The sequence below is a fragment of the Pseudorca crassidens genome, chromosome 16 (genome assembly GCF_039906515.1).
Source record: "Pseudorca crassidens isolate mPseCra1 chromosome 16, mPseCra1.hap1, whole genome shotgun sequence".
Lineage (NCBI taxonomy): Eukaryota > Metazoa > Chordata > Mammalia > Artiodactyla > Delphinidae > Pseudorca > Pseudorca crassidens.
Genome location: NC_090311.1, coordinates 70414052 through 70440257, shown reverse-complemented (window position 1 = coordinate 70440257; position 26206 = coordinate 70414052). Strand labels below are relative to the sequence as shown.

Sequence of the window (26206 nt, the reverse complement as noted above, 5' to 3'; positions counted from 1 at the left end):
GGTTGGAATGCAAAATGTTACAGCCACTCTGGAAAACAGTTGTCCAGCTTCTGCAAAATTAAATATGTACTTAATATATGACTCAACAATCCCTCTCCTAGGTATTTACTCTAGAGAACTGAAAATGTATGTTCACACGAAAACTTGTACATGAATATTTATAGCAGCTCTATTTGTAATCGCCAAAATTGGAAACAACCCAGTGTCTGTCAGTGGGACAGATCCATAACATGAGGTACTACTCAGCAGAAAAAAAGGAACAAGCTGTTGATATAGGCAGCAGCATGGGTGGCTCTCAAAGGCATTATGCTAAGTGAAAGAAGCAGCCTTAAAAGATTTCATACTGTGAGATTTAATTTATATGACATTTTGTAAAAGAGAAAACTATACCAAGCACAGATCAGTAGTTGCCATGTGTACTATGGTATACATAGAACTGTACATAAGAAAAGGAAAATTTACTGTAAATTAATTTTAAAAAATATTACTACAATGAAAATGGGAATATAAAGCCATCATGTAAATGTAACACATTTTTATGAAAATTAACCTTATTTTCAAAAAGAAAGAAAATTAGTAAAAACAGTGGCATTGTTTCACATTTTTGTAAATTTCTTTACTGTCGAGCTTAATAGAGACAGCTGTATTCTCGTATCTCCTTCTGTATTCACTCTTTTGCCATACCATCTGTCTTGTAGTCGCTGGAAAACCCCACTATACACTTGAAATAGAATAAGAGTGAAAAAAGCAAATAATTTCTTAGTATTATTATGATCATTGTTTTGCCCTGTGGACCACCTGAAATAGTCTTGGGGATTCCCCAGGGTTCCTGAGCCACACTTTGAGAACCACTGATATATAATGTACTGTCCCAAATTTCAGCCATTTTCATAGCATCTTGACTTTTTTTTTTTTTTTTTTTTGCCATACCCACATCTACTGGGTTTATTTAATGGCTTTGTTCAAACCGATCCATTGTTTTTTAACTAAAATTTATTTAAAGAGGAAACTTCTATATCTCCTATAAATGGGAAACCAGTACCACTTCCCCATAAGTGGAAAGTTACCACAAAAATAAATAAGCAATGAGTAACTTACATTAAGTATTAAAAGGTTTATCCATGAACCATCTATACTCATCTCTGTGTGGCACTCTTTGGAAAACACTAATTCAGAGAAGCAATGACAGTGATGACAGCTAAATCCGATGTACCACTTCATTTATGTTAACACATTTAATCCTCACCATTGCTGTCAGAGATAGACAGTATCATTAACATTTTTTAAAAACATGCGCTTAAAAAAATGGAAGCACAGGGAAGTTAAAGAAGTTGCCCAGTATTCCACAGGGAGTAAATGGCAGGGCTGGGATTTGAACCCAGGCAGTCTGGCTCCAGAGTCCAGGATGAATGCTGTGTTGGCCAGTAGGAAACCTGGATTCCTGTCCAAGTTCTGCCTGAAGTTGGCAGTCGGACATGTCACTGAACCTTACTGTCCTCATCATTAAAGTGAGGGAGGTGGGATAAATTAGGGTGTGGACGTTTACTTAAATGGTGGGTGCCTGCCGGAGGGTCCAGGCAGGTGAAGGAACGGTGGACTGAGCGTAAGGAGATAGGAACGGTGGGGTCAGTGGCAGACTAGAGAACCTGCATCTCATCTAAAGAAAGCAACCTCTACTCAGTTTCAACTTTTTTGTTTTGAGGGGTTTTTTTGTTCTCTTTTTTTCCCCAGATAACCCTTTATTTTATTTTATAAGAGAAGATAGAAGTCAGGAGACTTTGTGTAAAGTTTCCCAATTGGTTTTTTAAAAAGTAATTAATTAATTTTTGGCTGCATTGGGTCTTCGTTGCTGGGCATGGGCTTTCTCTAGTTGCGGCGAGCAGGGGCTGCTCTTTGTCGCAGTGCACAGGCTTCTTATTGTGGTGGCTTCTCTTGTTGCGGAGCACGGGCTCTAGGCATGTGGGCTTCAGTAGTTGTGGCATGTGGGCTCAGTAGTTGTGGCTCGTGGGCTCAGTAGTTGTGGCTCGCGGGCTCTAGAGTGCAGGCTCAGTAGTTGTGGCGCATGGGCTTAGTTGCTTTGCGGCATGTGGGATCTTCCTGGACCAGGGGTCGAACCCGTGTCCCCTGCACTGGCAGGCGGATTCTTAACCACTGCGCCACCAGGGGAGTCCCAAGTTTCCCTTGGGACTTAACAACACTTGGAGAGGCCAGCCATACACATAGGCTGGCTGATACATGACTTCTTGACCAGAGGATCTCCTGTGACTTAGAGGAGTCTGTGATTGAGTACGCTGTTATTATGCAGTGGGAGAAACAAAATCCAAACGACAGAAATGGGCAGTTTGAAACAATGATGAAAGGGGATATGGACTTAGAAAGTATCCCAACGCAGCCTACATAAATATTGATTAGGCTCTGGGTTAATTGAAAAGCCAAAGTGCATTAATAGAATAACAAGGTGTATTTCTTTGTGTTCCTTTTGGGTTGCATTAGAGTAAATCAGCGGTATTTATCCAGTGCTAATTCTCGGTTTGCAGAGCGCTAATGTAATCATGAGATGAGCTTATTGAAATTCTTTTCTTAGACATAGAGACTTGCCCAAGAATGGTGAGTATTAGGAACTTCAGTCAGCAACTGCCTCAGAATAGTAAATACGAACATGTGATTTATGCCATTGTGTGTACAAAGTAATGTTTCCTGAGACATTTTCTATATATATGTTGGCTATTTTGGTTTGGGGGTTGGTTTTTTGCTTCCCCCTCCTCCGCTTATCAGATTTCCTTCGAAATCCTGGCGTTGGACAATGTTGCAGGGCCAGTTTCTCTGTGAATCCACAGTGAAACATACTGGTGGTTTCACAGTTGAGCCAGACTTGGGTTTACGGCTTCTACATGTTTATTTGAATTCCTGCATTTGTTTTTATGCATTGTGTATATATTCAGAAGGTCTGTTTCAGAGAGAGAGAGAAAGGAGGGAGGACTAAACCTGTAGACTGGATCTTGAAAGATGGGTTTATTCATCAATGACATCATGAGGATTGTATTTTCTCTCGGTTAATAAACTATTTGTTCGGCGGGTGCTGGAAGCCAGCCAGAGCTAGTCATGCCATTTCTTGGAAAAGTTCTGAAGCAACTGGTAATTGAAATGATAATCATTTGATCATAGTTAGAGCTATTTGAAAATAACACTCATCTCCAAACTTGTCTCTTCTAGGGAACCATATTTGGTGAAACAATACCCAGCCTGAATTTTTATTCTGACATTTAATAATCACCATGTAATAGCTATAAAATGCGTGACAACTATAGATCTTTTATTTCGAGAGGATGGTGTAGTGGATCTGAGTGAAATCATCCATCGAAATGGTACTTTGTAATATGCCCCATTGCTTATATAAAGTATTGACTTGTTTTTTCTTGAGCAGAGAATAAAAACAGTTTCTACTTTGTCTCCCATTTAGTGGAAGTTCATATTTAATCATGATAAGAGAAAGGATTCCATTACAAAAGTTTTACTTTTCATTTTTGATAGAGTATTTGTTATTTTGCTGCTGCCTAACAAACTCTTCTCAGAGGCAGCTTGGAACTGGATGAGGAAAAGTGAAATTTTAGATCCTACCTTAAAACATTTTTTAAAAACTGAATCCGGGGCTTCTTATTGTGTGAAGCTTATCTTAATAAACCCTTTTTTGTTTGCTTTGGAGTAGAGAGAGTGTGTGTGTGTGTGTGTGTGTGTGTGTGTGTGTGTGTGTGTGTGTAGGTGGGAGAGAAGGAGGAAAGAGTCATGTTTTACAGCAAAATTAGCCCAAATCACTTGTGAATTCCCTTTGTTTGATAGCTCAGAGACATCTTCCTGTTGTTGTTTGTCAAAAATATTTCTAAGATTTTGTAAGCTTAGGGGTTTTCACAGCTCAGCTTTCTTCAGAAATGTGAAGTAGAAGAAATGGAAGAAGTCAGTTCAAGTTGAAATGTCAAATGCTTCAAATAATTTAACTTAAAACCCAGTGAGATGATCTTCTTAAGCCTTTTCCAAAGAATCTTCAGGAAAGAGAGGCCCTCCTTTGCTCCGTGTACGGATATCTATTAAATATCTTGCTGGATTAATTCTAAGTCAGAAAAGTTGGTCGTTTCCTGGAAGCAATTAAAGGTGCTTGAAATTGAAATTTATGATCCGTAGGAGAAACTTAAGTTTCAACTACTTTTCTCAGATTCAAAGGCTTTCTCCTCACTTGCCCTCTTTGCCTCTTACCCATACGTATTAAAAGAAAAAAATCAGTTCATTTCTCAACTTACAAAGTTTTTAAGAAACATGAGAATGTGTAAGTTTCTTTCAGTGGGAAGCACATAACATTTATGAAGTATTTCTTTGGGGATTACATCACAGTTTTATTTAATTTTAGGACAAAAGTTAAATTCAATATTTGTGTATAAGCCAAGGGAAAATGTACCATAAACATAGGAATTTGGGGGTGAGTCAGAGTTCCAAGAATCCCAGATTTACTTAGACCATTTATATAGAGACAGACTAACCATTAGTCATCTAGTTCTCACTTTTTTACTTTTGTAAAATTAATGGCACCTAAAAATTAGCTTTCGCCCATGTGGTCAAAGTAGGGAGAGTGCGCTTTGGCAAATAGCATGGCTGTTAGAATTACTGTCCAATTTTTGGACATTTTCTAAGCACATAACAAATAAATCCTATAAATTATTCCTCAAGTAGACCACAAGCAGCGAAAAACCATTGAAGTGAAGTGAGTTTCTGAAGGTTCTCTGTCACCAATAAAACACGTCGTCTGCTTACATTAGGTTCAGCCGCTCAAATGGTGTTTCAGAGGGGCTTTATTGAAAACGTATCATTTACTTCAGAACCACCAATAATGTTTTTTGTTCTCCCGCCACTACCTCTTATAGGATGAAGTCATTGCTGTTTCCGAAAAGGTGATTGTGAAGCTTGAAGACCTGGTCAAGTGGGTACATTCTGATTTCTCCAAGTGGAGATGTGGCCTTCAAGCTGGGTCAGTGAAAATGGAGTCCCTGGGAAGGAATGGACAGAAGGAAGCTCTGCTGAAGTACCGGCAGTCAACCTTGAACAGTGGACTCAACTTCAAAGACGTTCTCAAGGAAAAGGCTGACCTTGGTAATTATCGTTTGTACTTCTAAATCTAATGTGTGGGCGTATACAGTAACCTACTTTTTTTATTGTAGGTTTTTCTGGAAACCCTGTCATTCATATATGCATATAATTTCTTTAACCTCAGAGGGACCTGGGAATATGGATGGACAGATGACTGGGGGTGGAAGGGATGGATGTTACCTGTTGAATCACAGGACCTTGTCTGTGTGGAACCCTGTGCTGGAAACTGGGTGATATAATAACACTCAGCGTTTAGCAGCTTCCAGTTGCTGTCAAGGCATAAGACTTAATCGAGGCACCAAAAGTTGAATTAGTGGAGAATTTAAATATTTGTTCTGAGTAGATACTATGACATTTTTTAACACCACATCAGAATTTCCTGTTTTATGTTGGAAGGAAGGCAAAGTGAGGAAGAGAGATTGCGCTGCTTCACGTGGAGCAGGAGAAGAGTTTCAGAGCAGGGGAACTACTGGTTCACAGCTCACGGCATAGGTTCCCCAGAGTTTTCAGGGTGTAGTGGTTACCATCAACCATATGGTTTTTTCTTTCCTTCCTTCCCTTCCACTATAGGTTTGGGATTTGGAGTAGTTATTCCGTTTAGTGTTTGAATCCTGACTCTGTTGCTTACTTAGCTGTGTGGCCTTGGGCAAATAATTTAACCTCCAAGCCGCAGCTTCCCCATCTGGAAAACCTGGAAACTTTTCAGGGTCACTGGGAGATGTAAGATACAAAGGGGGTAGCACAGTGACTGTTGTATATTGGTGTATGGAGAGGAGCGCCATAATTAATTCTGTTGCTTTTTCTCAACACTCTCTTCTCCAGTGACTTTTTTGTGTCCTTTCCTGCTTGTTTTTTTTCCTTTGTAACTCCTTGTGGCATTCACTGACTTACTTTCCTAGCATTGCTCAAGACCACAGTTGTTGACCTCTGATTTAGACTACTTATTTCCTCTTTAGGCAAAGAGGAACTTCACTTTTAACATATTAAGGCATCTTTTTCTTTCGTTCTAGCACAATGCTGATTTTCATAGCCCAGTTTTATGCCTTAATGTAACAACTTCCTGTTGGGTTTTTTTTAACCTAGATTTTAACTACTACAACAAACCTAGACTTTTTATTTTAATTGGCATAAAGAGACTGAGTAACACCCGTAACTGACTTGTCTTTCATGTGATTCTGGTTTGTGATGAGCTGTGCTGTGTTTTGGGAATAGCATTAATATTTTCTTTTAGTTTAACAATCAACAGTTTCCTGGCATCTTTTGGTAGATGTCAGGCAGTAATATTTTGGTCATGGTGGCCTGATTGTCATGTGCCCATTTAGAGAAAATTATTAATCTAGTGGTTTTCATTTCAAAATTAAAGAATTTTTTTTTAATCATCTTCCTATACAGGCTGTTAACATGGCCAATTTTGTGAACACACCATGACTAGCCTTCTGACATGTGGTAATGCTGAATAATACAGCTGTTGTACTACTTGCCTAATATATGATCTAAGTTGTATTGCTATTGTCTTATGTTTTCCTTAACATTAAAACCCTTCTTCTGTTTGTTTGATTTTTTTTTTTTTAGTTATGAAATATACTGTTACTAATAAAAAACTAAACAGGAAACCCATGGGGGAACAAAAGGATGTGTAGATGGTTAAGCTTGATGTCATGCATATAAACAAGAGTATTTATAGAAGAGTTGTTTTGTATTTAAAATTGATAGTTTATTAATGAATGAAAAGAAACCCAACCTCTTAATTTCATCAAAAGATTTAGAGGTTTTGATCTTCCTGAATTCTAAAAATGTCCATAATCGAACTTTTTAATAATTGATTCCAGAAGAATTTGGTTTATAGTGAACATTCAAAGTACTTAGTGGTTTTTAACTCTTGTTGTTCATTAGACTCACTTAGGAAAATGTTTTAAATAATACTGATTGCTGAGTACAGCTTCCCCAGATTCTTCTTTCGGTAGGATTGAGGCAAGGCCAAAGAACGTGTGCTGATAAAAGGACCTCTAGGTGATTCAGATTTTTTTTTTTTTTTTTTTTTTTTTTCCCCTTTGGGTCTCATTTGGGAGACAGCTCTGTGAGTGATCAGGGCAGAGGAAGGGAAAATAAGCAACAGGAGATTTGATTGGGAAGCTCTCTGGTGAATAAGAAACACCATGTATTTTTTTTTCTTTTCTTTTTTTTTTAATGTAAAATACCCCTTTAAGGATAGAATTTGGAGCCTTGAAATTCTACTCAGTTGGTATGAACTGTGGGGAATTTGAGACAAATAGCTTTTGTAATTGGAATGCACACTGTGTTGTAATAATGTGGAAAGAGAAACAAAAACTTTCCTTAATGTAATGAGTTTCCATTATCTGCTTGATCTAAGGTTTACAAGCCTACATTGTGAGGATTTATATTGGGGATATAGGGGATGTCATTTGCTGTGTGCATTCCTGTCCCAGCAACTTTCTCTTCAACCCCTTCCTTTCTCTGTCTGCAACATCAAAATATTTGTTGTCTGTACTTTTCTTTCTACACAGTGGTTTTCTTATCTCCCTTTCTCTTGGCCACACTGAAACCACTTCCAGTACCACATTGTTAATGGAAGTTCACACACTTATTAGGTTTTTCCTTCTGTAAAACCCTTCCAACTCCTCATTGTTCCTACCAGGGCAAGAAGATGAACTCTGAGATTACTTAAGACCCTCCCTCTTTTTTTCTAGTGGAAGTAAGCAAAGAATGGAGCCATCTCACCTTTCTGTGGATAAAGTAAAACTGCAATATGTTATCTTTTTTAACTGAATTATTTCATCATGTTAAAACATCAATAATAACAAAATAATTCGGTTGACTCTTAAAGAAGGGATTTTACCATCTAAAAGCTAATCAAAGAACTCTTCTTGCTGAGTGTTTAGGTAGAATAAGTTCCCTTTAATCCCAGTTTGTGTCACTTCCTGTCTCTCTGAATAGTAAAAAAACAAGAATGTTCTCACAAATGTGTGTCTGCCAACAAATTAATACTCCACAAAGAGAAACTCTGCCCCAAATGGCAGCTTCCAATAACTGCTGTGACTCAAATCACAACTCTTTCATTTTTTTTTATCCCTTTCCCCTTCAAGGACAATATTTGCGGAGGTCATGTTTGCTTTTTAAAAACCTATGGCGTTTTCATTTAAGATGGTAAATGGTGACTGAAACTGCAGCTCTAGATAGTGGGGAAACTAACAATCTTTAAAAAACACTTCTGAGATGTGTGAGAGTACATTCATCCCCTTCCCTCCCCTTTGTCCTTTTCACAGAAAGAAAGTTCAGTATGAAACCGATTCAGATTGTGACTTTACTCAGTGAGACATTTTACCTTTTTTCAGACAGTTTCATACTGACGTTTATAGAAAAGGAAGAAAGAAAAAATAACTATGTTAAAATAGAAGGGTTAAGGAATGTATTATTCATAAGCATAACGAACACAGGAACCTGTTTTTCCAGAAGAATCGGGTTGATTAAATCATTCACTACACAAGCCTCTAGTTATTTATTTTTGTCTTCAGAATTACAGTACTTAGCTTTTGTTATAAAGTGGACCTGATACCCATATTTGGTATGGCAGTTGGAACTAGTCAAATGAAGAATTATTTCATTTTACAAAACTTTTAACAGCTAAGGAATATAAACACTATCAGTTAAACATAGCATACTTGCATTTTTTTATTCCTTGGGCTATAGTTTGAAAAGAAATCAAATTATTTTATATAACACTGCTTCTTACAGAGTTCCTTTAAGTGAAGTATGAAAGCTGCAGTGTAAGCTTTATTGGCCTATAAATATGTCATTATAGTTGGACTACATTTATATGCTTTGGATTGTTGTTTAAGCCAAGAAAATATGTCTCTACAGGTTGACTTTTTATTGAAACCCTTTGAGGCATACAATAGAATGTATTTTAGGCCAAGGTTATTAAAACAGCATTTTCATTTTTTTGCAGCAGACGCATTGTCAATTACGCTGCCACGAACTGTCTGTGGATGGGCAGTTTTGAATGGTTTCATCTCCAAATATGTCTCTAGAAAAAGAAAAGATAGGGGAGTGTAAGCTGAAATCAAGAAAAGAGACCAAAAGATGTGGGTGTGGGTGAATTTAATGCTGGGGGTTCCCTCAGGTTCTCTCAGTTCAGTTTCTGTTTCTGAAGTCCCGTCAGATGGAGAAAGAGTGCCTTCCCCTGTCCCTTCTGCTGCTGGGACTTTTACTGTACTTTGGGGAATAGACAGCATGGTGGTGGTGAAGGAGCAGTGGCTGGGAGGTCAGGAGAATCTTGCCTCTGCCTGTCCTGAAGGTCTGTCACTCACGGCACAAGTCACTGTGTGTTTACACCTTCGGGTTTCTCGTGTGTGAAATGGGTCATAGTGTGTACTTTGTTTATCTCGCTGGATTTCTGAGAAGGTCAATGGAGAAAAAAGATCAATATCTATGGAAGCATCTGTGGTACTGACGTCTAAGATGGTATTATCATTATTATTACAAGAAGGCGATTCTATATCATAGGGAGCTAGGTGGTATAAAATGGGCTAATTTGTCTCTTGTGAATTTCCCTAATCACATGTTCTAGTTATTTGGGGCAGGGTTTACACTCTTCCTGTCTGCCTCAGTAGAAGGCTGTTATTAAAATCCTTCAGGTTCTTTTATTTGTATATATATTATATGTATATATTTGTATATATTATATATACAACTATATGGAGAAAGAATATAAATATATATTTTTATATGTTTATATAGAGATATGTATTTATACTTTATATAAAGTTTCTCCCCTTACATTCTGTCAAAATAAGCTGGGCCACAAGTGGCCAGTGGTGTAAATGTCTTCTCCAGTACTTTTAGTTAGAAATTGACTATAGTCTTTGCTTGGAAATTCTGGAGGCCTTGTATTTCAAATGGTTGTTTCAACTTCGTTTTGAGTTTGATATGTCAAGCTGCTTCCTGGGATGTGGATACGGGAAGGATTCTCGATTTGTGTTGGAGAACAGTATAAATGTCTCTAATAAGAAGTACGCTAAGGTGCTGACAGTTTGTCATAGGAAGTATTTTTCACCAGAGACATCTGATGAACTTCTTAAGATGGAAGACATGCTTCTCACTAAGCCAATCCTTCTCTTCTTTCCTTCCTTCCTTCCCAGATGTAAATTTTGTATGTATATATTAAACAGTCTTCTCAGGGTATTTGTTGTTTATATTTTAACTTCCATTGCCGAGCTAGCTATACTATTTTTTTCTTAAGATAGAAACTTGGGAAATTTTGGGGATGATATATTGTTGAATTATTCTGTTCGTGGATATCATGAGGAATCCCTACAGAAGGGCCTCTTCACTGAAACAGATTTGGCCTCCTTGAGTTCAAAATAGAAATCAGTTACACTTGAGGCTTATCAAAAATTTGTAAAGATAATTTCCAAAGGATTTTCTCACAAGCTCCTCTGACAATATTGTGGTGTGAACCATGCATTCTTTAAAGAATCTAATTCTAGCACAGTGAACACAGGAGAAGCATGCTGTCCACGTGCCAACGTGGCTGTTTCTTCAAGAGGCTGCTTCATTTCATTGTAAAGTGACAGCCCAGAGAACCTTTGACAGGAGCAAGTTCACACTTCCAAGAGTCTGTACCCGAGACATCCAAAGCTTTAGAACAACTTAGTGACAGGCCATTTTCTAAGGATCTGGGAACATAGGCGGGAGGTTATTCCATTTCATTTCAAAGTTAAAATTCAGCTTGGCCGTGTAATCAAGTAGTTGAAGACTGTCCTAAAATAATGGTAGAATGAACATGTAAAAAGTGTCTTGAGTAAACAACGATGTATGTTGTCTGCACTCAGCCATCTCGGCTACACCTGCTGGAAGGGAAGTCTGTGAAACCTAACCACGTGTGAACCAGTCAACAGCTGGTCATTGATATTGCTGTCTAGATATCATACTGCCATCACTCAGGAAGGCTCATTCCAAGTTAAAACCCTTCCATTTGTAATTTCTGTTGACTTGCAGATCTTCTAGTGTTTCCTAGAGTGATGAACACTTTCTAGGACACCAAATTCAGATCTTTTAATAATGGACTGAAGGTTAGATAGTCAACTGAAGAGAAGTCCATAGAATATAAGACTTTATTCTTACTTTTAGAATTGGAGATGTTGGGGCAGAAGTAAGAAAAAAGTGCAATTGGAACTTAAGTGCTATTTTTAAGTATTCAGGTTACCAGTATTCACCTCCTGGATACAATGTTTGAACAAGGTAAGAAACTCATGCTTTTTGGGGAGCGCTTCATAGAATTGTCAGGCTGGACACTGGTACAGTTGATACTTCCTCTCCCCCTTTCCTTGAAATAGTCCTCAGTTCTGTCCTTATGTGGCTTGTTTTAGCCAAATCCCAATTTTTTCAATTTTCCACCAGGATGTGGTTTCAGAATCCTTCCCCATCCTGGTCACTCATCTCAGGACACACTTTGGTGGTTCTTTTATACCAACTTACCCATTGTTGGAAGAGAGCCATGGCACATGCGTCAGGCTTGGCACCCTCCGGGTAGGAATGACACGGGCAAAACTCTCGGAATCTCTTCCCTGAAGCTGTATGGCCTTGACTTTTCTACTCCTTAGGGCAAAAAGGAGGGAAAAGATGTTATTCAACCACTATACCTCCTGAATTTTAGTTACCTCTGTTTTTGCTTGTGTTTTTTTTTCAACAGTAGTGTTAAATGTAGACTATTATCTAATGAACATCATTGTCAACTAACGTGGCAGGAGGTTTTGTGGCTCAATATCATTGCCGTGCCTTTCAAGTTTCTGCAATTCCTATAGTTGTATATTGTAGCATTTAGGGTAGGACTGTAGTATTATTGCCTCAATAAAGATCCACAGTTGAATACCAGCTTGGTGTCCAGCTTTGTTTAAGCTGCTCTGATCAAATAAGATAAAAGACCAGCACACACGTCTTCCCTAAATTATCATATGTGTTAGTTTAGTTCATTATCATCCTCCTGGACTCTAGCTGTTCTTGCTTTTTTTCATTGTCTGTTTTCTGGTGTATGGCCATACCTTTGATAAAAAAAGACCATGATGGAGAAGGCAACCAACCCATACTTTTGTTTCAGTCTCATTAATAAAAATGTGAATATCACAGTGAAAAAGCTGTGGTAGTCACCATCTGATGGGAAGATTACCAAAGATGAAAGAAATTCAGCTGCGGTCTGAGTCCCTTGCTAATATATATGTCCCCTTTAGTTTCTGGTTACATACCCAGGGTCTTTTGGAAAACGTCTTCTAGGCATCCTTGGCTTCTTGCAAGCTCATAAATATCTGGTATTATAGATAGACAGGCACACTTGGAGCAATACTTCCATTTGTATTTGGTGGTAGGAGTCTACTGTGAGGAACAAACCTGATTGGTCCACGTGGTCTGTTAAGCATCCTTGAACAGTGCAACATCGCGCCTCAAATGTGCTTTAAAAATGAAGCTTGATTCAACATTTCCCCTTCCGTTGGAAATGTAAAATTCTTTTCTCCTTTTGTTGTACCTCTAAAATATTTTTCTTTACTTTCCAGCTCTCATCTCTTTAGCCACTGCATGATTACTGACTGTAGGCCATTATTATAGCTGTTATCACGATGGCATCACCTTGGAACCCAAAAGCACATACATCCAACATGTGAATTGATGGGGCTTTTCCAGAGGGTTTTGTGAGCAGGTGTTTGATTTGGGCATCTAGGCTTAATTCTCTTTAGTACTGATGCTGATTCTTCCCAACTGCTCATTTGTCTTTTTTTTTTTAACTTTTATTTATTTATTTATTCATTTATTTTTGGCTGCGTTGGGTCTTTGTTGCTGCGCGCAGGCTTTCTCTAGTTGCAGTGAGTGGGGGCTACTCTTCGTTGCGGTATGCAGGCTTCTCATTGCAGTGGCTTCTCTTGTTGCCGAGTGTGGGCTCTAGGCGCGCAGGCTTCAGTAGTTGTGGCACATGGGCTCAGTAGTTGTGGCTCACGGGCTTAGTTGCTCCATGGCATGTGGGATCTTCCTGGACCAGGGCTCGAACCCGTGTCCCCTGCATTGGCGGGCGGATTCTTAACCACTGCGCCACCAGGGAAGCCCCTCATTTGTCTTTTAGAGTACTTGAAATGTGAGGTTTTATTGCAAAACATTAATTTTCCTAAATGTCAAAGATCCACCCCTCTTCTCTCCTCTAACATTATGTGTTTAAGTCTGTAGTTTGTACAGGTCCACTGTTGAGGAAAGCTGAGGTTTGGACTTCTACCCCATTTTAATGAATATATTTATTTAGGACAGATTGGAATAATAGTGGGGTTTCAGAAGCTTTACAAGTGCTTCATGCACAGTAGGGGCTGAGCAAACAGTGCTGTCGATTTGGGGTTTTCCTAGTTGCTTTGCCCTGTGTGTTTTCAGTTAGTATGCTGGGATGAAGTGGCCTCTCTTTGTTCTCCCAAATGTGCCTGGCCTCTTTCTTTGGACCTCTCCACTTGCTTTTTAATTTTTTAATCATTTCTAACATCTTTTACACTTCTGACCCTTTAAAAATATTGGCTTTCAGCCAGTAGCTCCCCTTTCTTCGATACCCTCATGCCTACTGGATAAGATACAAATGTTGTAGGCAAGCATCCAGTGAACTGTTCAGTCCCAGCCTCCAGTTTTTTTCTTTTTTATTAAAGATCTTTCATTGTTGTTGTTTTTCTGAGTGCCAGTGTTATCCGTGTTCATATTAGAAAATGTAGGCAATACAAAATGTGGAAAAATTTAAGTTGCTTCTTTTCCTCCCACCCAGAAGTAACTGCTGTTAGCATTTTTAATATCAGTATGCCAAGGTATATGAATGAGTGTATAGGTATGAAATTCATATGCATATCCTTCCCCCCCATTTAAATTTGTACAGGTGTATTATGACAGTGTCTCCATATTATAAAATACTCTGTTTCTTTCTGCCTGCCATAATGTTTCATGAGAGAGGTGTTTCTGTTTGGACATTTCATTTGCTTCTGTTTTCCCACAAACTCTGAAATTCTTGTAACTCTGCCCATGTCCATGACTCTTTCCTCATATGTTTGTAGAGGTGGAATTGGCAGCTCAAAGTGCACACAGAATGTGAAGACAGCCTATCTCTCTCTCTTATCTCCTATCGCTTATGTAAACCTCTCGCTTTAGCCTAACTCGTCTAACTGCTTGGTCTTCTTTCTCTTTAACCGCGTGCACCCACACCCTGCTCCCCAGCCCTCCCGTGAGTTTTGTATGGCTCATGCCTTTACTCATTCTTGGAATGCCCCTTCCAGGACTCTTACCTGAAGGAAATCTCTTTTCTTTAAGTTTCAGTTGAAGCCCCTGAAGCCCTTGTTTGGCATCTTGCCCAAAGGATTTTCCCTGCTTATGGAGCTCTTATCACACTCAGTGTCTCTACCACCTGATTGAGTACCTTACGCTATAACTAGCAATATAATGCAGTATCTTTTTTTATATATATATGCTTGTCTTATCTTCCCAGCAACAGTCCTAACTATCCTGTAGGCATTCTGACTTCACAGCTATATTTAGTAGGTTAAGTCAACATGCAACTTTTATGATCAACCTCCTCTGAAATTTCTGGCGTTCTCTGCTCTGCATGGTCAGGACATCTGTGTGGATTCAGTGGTTGACTTGAGTTCTTGTCTAGCACTTCCTAGGACACCCTCTAGTGGAGGGGCTTTCCCATTGGTACCTGGAAAGAGAAGCAACGTACAGTTGGCGCTCCATATCTGCAGGTTCCGCATCCGTGGATTCAACCAACCTTGGATGGAAAATACTCAGAAAAGAAAAGAAAAAAACCCTTCAGATAGTTCCGAAAAGCAAAACTTGAATTTGCTGCATTTTGGCAACTGTCTACTTAGCATACTTAGCAGTTATGTCATATTAGGTATTATAAGTAATCTAGGGATGATTTAAAGTGCAGTTGACCCTTGAACCATGAGGGGGTTAGGGTGCCAACCCTCTGCACAGTGGAAACTCTGGGTATAACTTAGAGTCGTTCCTCCACATCTGTGATTCTTCTGTTTTCCCAGTTCTGCATATCCATGGATCTAGCCAACCTTGGATCATGTAGTGCTGTAGTTACTATTGAAAAAAATCCCTACGTAAGTGGACCCATGCAGTTCCAGTCCGTATTGTTCCAGGGTCAGATGTATAAGGGAGGATGTGTGTGGGTTATATGCACATGTTGTGCCATTCTATATAAGGGATTGGAGCATCCTCAGATTTTGGTATCCTGGCGGGGTTTCTGGAACCATTCCCCCACGGATACTGAGGGACGACTGTACTTGTGGTATTTAGTTTCTAACTATTTTGGGCTTCATTTGTAATCCTCCATTATAGACTCATTCGAGGAAACTTACTAAGAGAGCTTTTGAACATGCTCAAAGCTAGCTTGCCAGCCTAGGGATTTTTGGTGGTGTTGTAGGAGTTTGTTGTGTGTGGACATTTACATATTAATACTGGCACTCGTTAATTCCTCTCTTCCTCAAGGGAATCTTTTTCATGTGTCAGGATTATAGCAGTGACAAAAATGTGCAGGGAAATAAACAAATCCAGACTGGACTTGCTCTCCCTTATCTTTTTATTATCATCAGCTTGTTTGTAATCGGTCTTCTTTAGGTGACAGGTGATTAAGGAGATGGTTTTAGCAAGACATCTGATACTTCTTATTCTAGGCAATTGTACTGTTTTAATCCTCACCTCCCTTAAAGTGGTTACTCGCTAATCATGGTGGAGGATATTCCCCATCTTCCAACTACTCATTCTACTTCTTTGGTTCACAAGGGAAGTATTCTGTTAGGCTCTACAAAAACAATGCTTTATGCCTGGCCTATTCACTCAATAAGAAATAAAACACTGTTTTCATAGCAGCGCTGATAATAAGGCAGATTTCAAAGCATGATGAAACGTATACTTTTCTAGCAGAGAAAAACCTATAGTTACCTGGCTAATTACCCATCACATGATGGCTGTGTGTAAATACAGGCTTTCACATGTGCAGCCTCTGTGTGGGTTTCTTTCCCTTTTTTTTAAATTGAGAATGCTCATTTAGTTTCCATTGTTTTGTATTAATGTTTTCAATCAAAGATTTAGAAGAATGAGCAAACACAGAACCTACCATATTCGGGTGGCTTCTTTTTGACTGCTGTACTAAACGTTTGTGTCATGAACTTTAAAGTAAGACAGACTTGAATTCAAATCCTTGCTCCGTAAGCTGTATCACCTTAAATTTTTAAATTCTGCTTTGTTTGTTTATCTGTAAAACGGCGTTAATACCTGTCTCAGAGGACTGGGAAAGATTAGATTAGATTACATATGGGGGAGCATTTAGTCAAGAACATTGGTTTTCTTTCTTCTTTCCTTTAGAAAAGTAAACCTTGCAAAGTGCTATTTTCTTCCCCAAGAAAGTAAAGTGGACAGTTGCAACCTAAATATAGTAACATGAAGTAACAGGCATGGGCTTCTACTCGTATTTCATTAATCAACAAAGTGATTAATTCCATGGTCGTGTTTTCCTTCCAAGAGGTGAGTATATATAATCATACAGCATTCTTGGAAGGAGAGGAAAGTTGGATGTTGGGTGAACATCTGTAATAATCTGTAATAATCTCACACGTGCCCTTTGGATACTGGTAAATCTCATACAATAATAAAATCTCAGGGTTGATAATCTAGTTACAAAACTCTAGTTATGACATCTTTTCCTGAACTTACTACTTCTTAAATGTCCTCTGCTGAAAATAGTTGACTGTTTAACATTTTCAGTGATTGAGGAAACGCGTGACTTTACAGTTCCTTTCCATCTTTGATCCATCCCTGTGCTAGACATTCTTTCTTCGGAGGAATTAAATCACAAAAGTATGGTTTATAGTACAAACGACTATATTAATGATGTACTATTGTTATTAGTTCTATTCTTGAGACAGCAGAGAACAAATCAAATTTTTGTTCTTGACAGCATTTCAAGTATTTGAAAAAAACTGCCCCCGCCTCCAGTGCTCCATTCTCCAGGTCAAACACCAATAGTCTCAATCCACATTCCTTACACAGCGTGACTGCTGGCTTTCCCACCTGTCTGGTAGCTCTTATCCAAAGACATCTAAGTTGTCCCTGTTGCTCTCCGTGTGTAACTATCTATGTTTTCTATTTAAAGAAAAGGCGATACTTCAATCTGGTTTCTGGCCTTAATTTTACTTTTTATACAAAAAAATTTAAACCTTTCAGAAGCAAAAGTACTTCTTCACCTGCTTTCTGATTCCACTCCTCCCAGAATTAACACACTGCTAATGATCGGTAGTTATTCCTCCGGTTATCTGTGTAAATTGTTTTGCTTTAAAAATAAGATCTTACGCTGTGTACAGTATTTAGCAAGTTGCTTTATCAACTGCTGTTAAGTAGCCTAGAACTGTGCTGTCCAGCATGGTAGCCACTAATCACATATAGCTATTTTTTTAAAAAAATTATTTATTTATTTTTGGTTGCACATGGGCTTTCTCTAGTTGCTGTGAGCGGGGGCTACTCTTCGTTGCAGTGCATGGGCCTCTCATTGCGGTGGCTTCTCTTGTTGCGGAACACGGGCTCTAGAGTGCAGGCTCAGTAGTTGTGGCACACAGGCTCAGTAGTTGTGGCTCGCGGGCTCTAGAGCGCAGGCTCAGTAGTTGTGGCACATGGGCTCAGTTGCTCCGCCGCATATGGGATCCTCCGGACCAGGGATCAAACCCGTGTCCCCTGCACTGGCAGGTGGATTCCCAACCACTGTGCCACCAGGAAAGTCCCACACATGTAGCTACTGAGCCCTTGAAATGTGGCTACTTTAACAGAGAGACTGAGTTTTTAATGTTATTTAATTTTAATTAATTTCAGTATAAAATTAAAAACTAAAGCAGTGTAAAATATTTTTTTGTTAAACATAACTTTATTGCTTTGGTAGGACTACATCACTTTATTGAATATTTAGCCTGCAAATTGGATGTGCTGTAAATGTAAAATAGACACCTGGTTTCAAAAACTTAGCTTAAAAAAGAACATATCTCAATAATTTTTATATTGGTCACGTTGAAATAATATTTTGATATGTTGGGTTAAAGAAAATATATTATTGTAATTCATTTTACCTTTTCCTTTATTTTTTTTAATGTGGCTACTAGAAAATTTTAAATTATATATATGGTGCACATTATATTTATATTGGACAGTGCTGATCTAGAGAGATTTGGACAGCTGTGATGTTTAGCCAAACCTTTTAAAGTACGTGTCCGGTGTACATTGTCACGTGCGTGCATCCTCTATAAGTGGTTGTGCTTTTGTGTACTTTACTGTACAGTGCTGTATAGAGTACAGTAGTACAGTATCATTATTTCAAGCCCAGGATGTCCGGAAGCAAGCGTAAAAGCAGCAGTGATGTAGCTGATACTGCAAAGTAAGCTAGGCTAACTTTGTTGGACTTATGAACAAATTGGACTTACAAACACACTCTCAGAGTGGAACTCGCTCCTATGTAGGGGACTTATGTAAAAGAACCACTGTTGTGTGCACTGAGTGCTGAGGAAGACCAGGGCACTGTATTTGCTGTAGAAGGAAGATGAAGATGAAAGAGGCCTAGTCCCTGCCCTTAGGAACTCATGGTGTAGCGGGGTGGACAGCACAACTAGGTGATAAGGTAGTGTTTAGCCAGTGCCTAGGTGAAGGTGTAAGCAGAGGGCACTGGGAGTATGGAAGAAGGTTCCTGAGTGGGTCTTGCGTGTGAGCAAACTTGTAAATGCTTAAAGAGCAGGGATGATGACCGCTGTTCCTTTGGTAGTCGTCTCGTCTGATTGTTAAATAAATGAGGAGATGCCCATCCCATGTGATCACTGGTCTTCCAGGATATTACTAGGCTTGAAGATGATCGTGGTCATTTTTGGCTTAGATCTTCTTTTTGGAGGGCCTACTTATCCCACTACGAGCTTGGATTTGGTGCAAAGTTGGCTTTCTAGATAGAATTCCTGTGCTTGATGTTAGATGCTGACCCTTCATTGGCTCTAATAAATACCTAGTGGTTCATATCAAGCTTATCTGGTTAGCACAAGAAATACATACTTTACATATCCCTCATTGAAATCCCTAATATTTTGCCAAAGCTTTAGCACCTCCACCCAGAAAGTGTTCGGAGATGCTGAAGGGAAGATAATTAAACTTAAGGCTCTTTCTTGATTTGTTTGGCTTTATAGTGTCATTTGTTTCATAACTATGGAGACTTCATACCTACCGATGCGTGCTCTGGCGATACAGGGATATCAGTTGAAACTCAAAATGTTAAGTCTTTACCCTCTCATTGGGTGTCCTTGATGCGTCAAAGCAATATTTTGATGACGTATTCTTAGCTTGTGTTACCTACAAGCTAAGAAAAAAGTTAGCAATTTTAGGTTGCAGATGATGAAACTTTTCCATGAAAACGTCAGCTTTCTCTGTGGTTACATTGTTCATGGTTGCAAATGGGGCTAGTGTGGTTAATCAGATCAATTCATAGAAAACAGTTTCTCCCAAAGGCAATGTTAGAATGGATCTCACAAAATCTGAGAATTTACCCCGGGCAGAGCTTTCTAGCTGAATACAACTTCTCCTGTTGAATCTAAGCGTGGAGATTGGGAGGGTATAGGATCATAGATAGCAGGTTCACGGTTTGACAGGAGGTTTACGGATAATCGTCAGCTACCCCCAGCTACACAAAAACTATAGCTTAGGCGATAAGTCATATGCCTGAATATTCTGCTGGGGAATCATCTGAGTCATTAATTCTTAATTAAGGACTGATAGATACATTTTTGTGGGGTGCCTAAACCCCCAAATCTTCATGCATAATTCTGGATATAAGCACACATTTTCTCAGAAGCCCATACATAACATTCATGTGATTCTGAAAGGAGTCTATGATGATCAAAAGGGTTAGGAAATACTTTTCCAATGCCCATTACTTATCACTCTGCCCAAAAAGCCACGCATCAGGGATTACCACCTAGTTTTATTTATTGCATTTTCGTAGAAGCCCATGCATATGTGACAGGGGGGAGAGGTGATTGGATGGACCTCTTCTAATGGTGCTTAACCTTTGGGCATGTGGCATAGAAAACTTTGAGAATCTAGAGAACACTATGGACTCCCTACCCAGAAAATACATCCGCAAAATTGGAATGACATTCGAATGACACTCATGGACCCCTTCCTGAAACTGGTCTTTGAACTCTTGGTTAAAGACTGCTGGTTGATTCTCGTTAAAGAGTACGGAATCGTTGTGCTATGAAGAAAAATGAAAATGATATGTGTCCACCCCACAAGGTTGATGGGGTTTTTGCTTTCAGGTACAAGGATTTTCGGTTTTCATGCATGTGTGGCAAGAAAGAGCATGCCTCTCTCATGTCATGTATTTTTCTATTTTCAAATTATTAATTTTGACAGCAGGAATGGGCACTGGGTAATTCTTATTTGCTCCTGTCTGGAAGATTGGGATATGCTGTGTATACATTATAACTTTAGTAGTTACTTCCCGTTTAGGAAGCCCTCTGAAAACTCCTCGTGGTGAAGTAGAGCCCCCTGTTGTAATGTAAATACGTTCTCTATGGCTTAATTTTTATATATCGCGTTTCATAAAATGAGGCCTGCCTAAGGATTTTTCTGAAAGCCTTTTTATCACATCAACCCTGTGGCCACATTTTTTTTTTTTTGGCCACACGGCATGTGGGACCTTAGCTCCTTGACCAGGGATCGACCCTGCTCCCCCTGCAGTGGAAACACGGAGTCTTAACCACTGGACCGTCAGGGAAGTCCCCAGTGGCCACTTCTAACGACAATTTGTTTCTTATGTGAATCAGTCTCATGTTCAGTATTCTAAATATTTATAAAATAATGGCTTTTTGTCTTTTACTAAGGGAGCTCTGCATATTGTTTATGGTCTAAATTTGGCCTATTTCCTGGGAGCCTGAGTTGAAGCCCAAGATGAGAAACATTTTATTTTTTATTCTGATCAAGACCCCATCTGCCGTTTGCTAGACTAAACTACTTACTGGGAAGGGAATGAGGATCCCTCCCTCACCCCAATTTTTATTCTAAAATATCGTCCGGCATGTAGTAGGTGCTCAATACATACACTGGGTGAATGACTGCATGATGAGGCTTTAAATCTTGTACCTGGTGGCAGAATAATGTAATGGTAGGAGTCTGGCAGACCTAAACTTGAACCTGGGTTGCTGATTTAAAAAAATCCATATAATAATTTCTACCTCACAGAGATGTTGTAGGATTTAATAACATATTGAATTCCAGGTACTTAAGACAGTGTCTGGCACAATAAAGCACTTGATAAATGGAGCATTATTAAAGTCTTAGGCCTTAAATTAGGATATCTTAGACTTTAGCCATTTGTAAACCAATGTCAGAATTTTTCTCATGTCGATAACTCCCTATTTTATAATTTAGTTAATATTTTTTCTTTAACTGCTTTTTTTTAACTTAAACAACTTTAATAGGAAATTTTATATCACTACTGCAAATAGAAAACCTATATCACTTGCTATAAATAACAGTGAAGATAAATACATAGTTCTTAAAATTAAAAAAAATGTTTATCCGTGTATCACCTAAAATTGAGTTGGGTATTCCTAGTGTAGACCACACTAAAGTCATTTCCTTTGAGGCTTTTCTCCTGGGCAACAGCCCAGCCTAGGTTATTGAGAGCAGTGAGACCTGCCCGGACTATGGCAAGCCTCATGTCAACAGCAGGCCAGGGAGGGTTGGAACCAGTTGCACTGAATTAACCTATAGACTCAGAAGTATAACTGCCACACAGATGCGAAGTCTGAAAATAACCCACCGTGCACCTGCCCCTTTTGTGTGTCCGTTACAGAGTTAATTAAGCACCAATAGATTAGATGCTGTACGAACAGTAGAATAAAGACATGACTCTTACCTTTGAGATGCCTGCACTCACATGATTGGCTTCATCCCCAGCTCCCATTTGAGGGTGAGGACGCGGGACAGTTTCTAAACACAGATCCCAGTCGGGTGAGGAAAAGGGTAATGGTTATTACTACCAACTGGCCCAACACAGTGATGAAGTAACCTGGCAAATCTGAGTCCTGGGTAAAACTAGTCTTTAGAAATTTGCCGAGGTGAAGGTGATTGGCTGAGATAGAATCCTTCAGGTTGTCTAGATTAGAACAACCTGCCCTAGCCTTGGGTTTAAGCTAAGCAAAAGGAAATAAACACTGCTCTAAAAGGGAGTGTACACCAGCGGTGCGCAAAAAAAAGCAAAGGTGAAGGCTCACATCCGTGTTGTTGCATAACTGATAAAAGCTGAAGCACCATTGGAAAAAGGCTCATTGTCCAAAGTACTGTCCTTACCATTTAAATGTGTACGGCGCATCTTGGGATGCTCGTGAATGACGCTGCAGGCACGGTGGCAGTGAGAACATGTCACGTGGTTTGAGAAACAGCTCTGGATGTGTTTGCCAGACAGTCTGATTCCAACAGTGTCCTGAAGACCATCCTCAGTTGGACTGCGCTCTTCTCTGTTGTGCTGTGAAAGAAAAAGATAATGCAGCCAAGCATTGTGCTGTTGGCTATCAACAGCACAATTCTGAATTACAGATATTATTAAAGGTACATGAATCATTGAAAGGATAGTAGCATAAAATATCTGACAAATGAACTGAAGTTTGGGCAAGAATACATTTTACCATCCATGAGCAGCACCTCAGTCCATCAACCGGTAATATTAGTTGTCCGTTTAAGTCGCCAAAAAACATTTATGATCTTAAAGTAAATGGTAATTAGGACTTAGCAGGCTGTAAATACATAACAGGGATTTGGTGATATCATAATAAACCATGAGAGAAGCTAGAGTGGTTTCTAGTGTTAGTAGAACGTTGAGAAATATTTAAAGCCATGTTCTCAGCACCACAGTTGTTGTTGTTGTTGTTGTTGTTGTTGTTTTTAATCGGGGGTGAGGGGAACAGCAACTAGTGTTGTATCAAAAAATGTGTAACTCTTTTTCATTAGGGTCAGTGGGAGTATACCAGTTATCGAGAGGAGATTAAGCCCTTGGTTTGTATGATGCATGAATCTTTTAACAAACAGAACATATACTTAAGGAAAAAATAAAATATTCCCTCCTGTTTCTCCCTCTCTTAGTTCCCTCATTTCTGGTTTCTTTCCTTCGAATGAGTTTTGTATAAGCGAAAAAAGACAAGAGCAGAAAGGTCCCAGGCCTCTCAGCTTCTTGGCTGGGTTATCTTTTGTTTCAGATTCTAAAAAGTAGAGCATTCATCACTCTGGCCCTGGGCTTTGTTTCCCTACCTTGTTACCTGCCAGTCTGCTAACGGTGGAGACGTGGAAAGGGGTACCGAGCCCCACCTGCCTCCTGGCTTCACTCACAGCCACAGGAAGGGCAGCCTGTCAGTGGGACAGGGAGAGCTAGACGGTGTCCAGAACCATGGCCTGGTAACATCGTGGCAGCGAATTAGTTGAAGATCCAGCCCAACCGCTGATCTATAGGCCGGTGTCACTGCCTGGCAGGACTGGCCTGGCGGAGCAGCTTATATTTGAGCAAGGAGGAAGACCATTCTTTGTAAAGTCCATCAGTCCCACAGAAAGTTCCAAGGAAAATGATGCATGCCCTGTGCTGGTGGATGTTGAAAGTTGCTTGCTGTGTCTTAGCTGCACTCTTGGTTTCTATACTGTATCCTGGGTTTAGGAGACTCCTATCATCCTTGTCTGTGGCCTTTCTTGAGCCCCTTCTGTGTGCATTTGCTATAATTGTGTCTAGTATGTGCAAGGCACTGGGAAAGAAGTGACCTGCACAGTCAACACACCTACACCAGCATCATTAGCAACTGTTAGTTAACCAAGTTTATACACAGGAACGCATGTGCCTGGTGTGAAAAACATGGCTGGGGTTTGTCCCAGAATAATTCTATGTTTTCACATTTCTGTGGTCCTCAAATCCCTTTTTAGATTTGCACCTTCCTTGATTCTGAAGTCTGGAATCGAATAACAGAGTCCAACTTACTGGATAATCAGATAGAGGTGAACGGTGGAAATCAGCACATTAACAGCTGTAGGGCTGATGCAGGTACCAGGCAAAGTGGACACACACCTCAGGGCTGAGGGAGAAACCAGGACCCCTGGTGTTGCCAGGAACTAACTCCACAGTGGCTGCGGTGTGGAGGCAGGGAGGGTCTTGGATCTCCCAAGGGAGGATCCAGGGATACAGGGAGGTGGCAGGGAGCGCTGAAGAGAGGGGTTGGGGGCAATGGCTGTTTACTAACCTGCATGAAAGTCTTCAATATTTTGACCTGGCGAGACCGTCGTGGTGTGTACCAGCGGAAGGGCAGCCCCCCCGACCCCCCGTAGTCCTGGTGTCAGTGTGTTAACACAGGGGCAAGAATCATCTAGATTCTGTTTGTAGCTTACTGAAAGCCCTCCCTACAATGCTTAACTGAACAGTGCTCTTCAAAATGCACGGACTAAAAATAGTTTCATCTGCAGCGTGAACATAGTTTCATATTTATAATAGCATCTGGCCTAAGAAATTGAATACTCCATTCTTTAAATAGCTTCACTCCAGCTCTTTGAATACTCTGAGAAGAAAATCTCCCTCAAACACCTTGTTTACATAGGCATGTTTAAATGCAAACAACTCCCTTTTTAAAAAGCAGAAGAATATTAATTTGGGAGTTCATGGGGCTTTGGGGTAGTCTTTCTGTGTAGGGGCAGGTAGAGAAGGAGGGGTTGAATAGAGAATGGATTTAAAATATGTCCATTTAGGAAGAGATTTCTGAGACATCTACTGTTTAACTTTTTCTGTTTTCCAAAATTTGATTCACAAACATGTGAATAGTGTGTGTGAATCTTTACCATCATATGTGAAGCCAGTTAGAATGAAGTTCTTGGGAAGAAAAATTTATGCTGCTGCCAATGCCCAAGAATAATAGAAATATAAGGCTAGATATACTTTAACTTTTTCTACCAGTAAATGCTTTGGGGCCGGAAATCGTTTGCCAGCAGGCAATGAATGTACCTTTGTGAGTCTTAGGGGGATACTAATGGTTAGTCCCCATGAAGAAAAATGTGAAAATGACACACTAAAAGGTAAACATTACGAATGGATGGCTAATGATTAGCTGTTATAGTCCAAAGGGGCAGGGTATTTTTTTTTTATATAGTTTTATGACCCTTGCCCAGCCTTTATTGAAAGAACATTGTATATTCAGAGTTATATATTTCAAACTTACACCTCCTTTGAACATCCTTCTTTAAAGATCATAGCAAAATAAATAAAGATCCTAGCAAATAATTCTCCACAGTTATTTATATGCTGTAGGGGGAGGAGGATTTTAAATGTATACTGGTTTTAACGTTATATTAAAGAAGAGGAACACAATTATTTTTAAAAATCCGGCTTATGAACCCACAGAGTGGGATATAATAATAAATGTTCACCCGCCCCCTGTCCCACCCATCCTGAAAAGTAAGGGCAGTACCCTTGTTCTGTCAGGTGGGTAAGTTAGCATTTAGTATATTATTGCTACAGTAAAGTCAAGATATATCCTTGTCCAAAGTGAAAAGCTTTTGTGAACATAATCCAGTTCAGAAAAGTAAAATTGTTAACGGGTTGCATTTTTTTCCTTACTTAAAACAAAAATGGCTTTTTTTTGAGTCCCTGGGGGCTCTAGTTTTACATCTTAGATGAACTACTTTAGTAAATAAAGAATGTCAGTAGAACATTGCCCACTAAAATGTTAACATGTGGGTATGTTTGAGGAGCAGTAACAGAAAGGCAACTTTTCAGTCATCGAATCGATGTTGAAATTAGATTTGAGGCCGTGGGTTGTTCTTCACGGTCCAGGAAAGTAAGTGCCGTGGCTGGATGAAAACTATGTAGATTTCTCTGGGAAACACTGAAATGTCATAATTTAAACACCACTTTCATTTTTCACCAGTGGGACTTTTCTAGATAAAAATCTAATTCCAAATCATTCTTTTAAAATGTTTTTTCCCATTACGA

At 39.4% G+C, this 26206-nt stretch overlaps 1 protein-coding gene across 3 annotated transcripts in view; it reads left to right on the top strand.

Annotated features, from left to right (window-relative positions):
* Positions 1 to 26206, top strand: part of ARID5B (AT-rich interaction domain 5B) — a 188552-nt gene that overhangs the window by 25657 nt on the left and 136689 nt on the right. For all 3 annotated transcript variants that reach the window (XM_067710847.1, XM_067710848.1, XM_067710849.1), the window contains one exon: positions 4911 to 5136. In XM_067710847.1, the coding sequence (XP_067566948.1) occupies positions 4911 to 5136 (226 nt within the window). The remainder of the gene's footprint in view (positions 1 to 4910; positions 5137 to 26206) is intronic.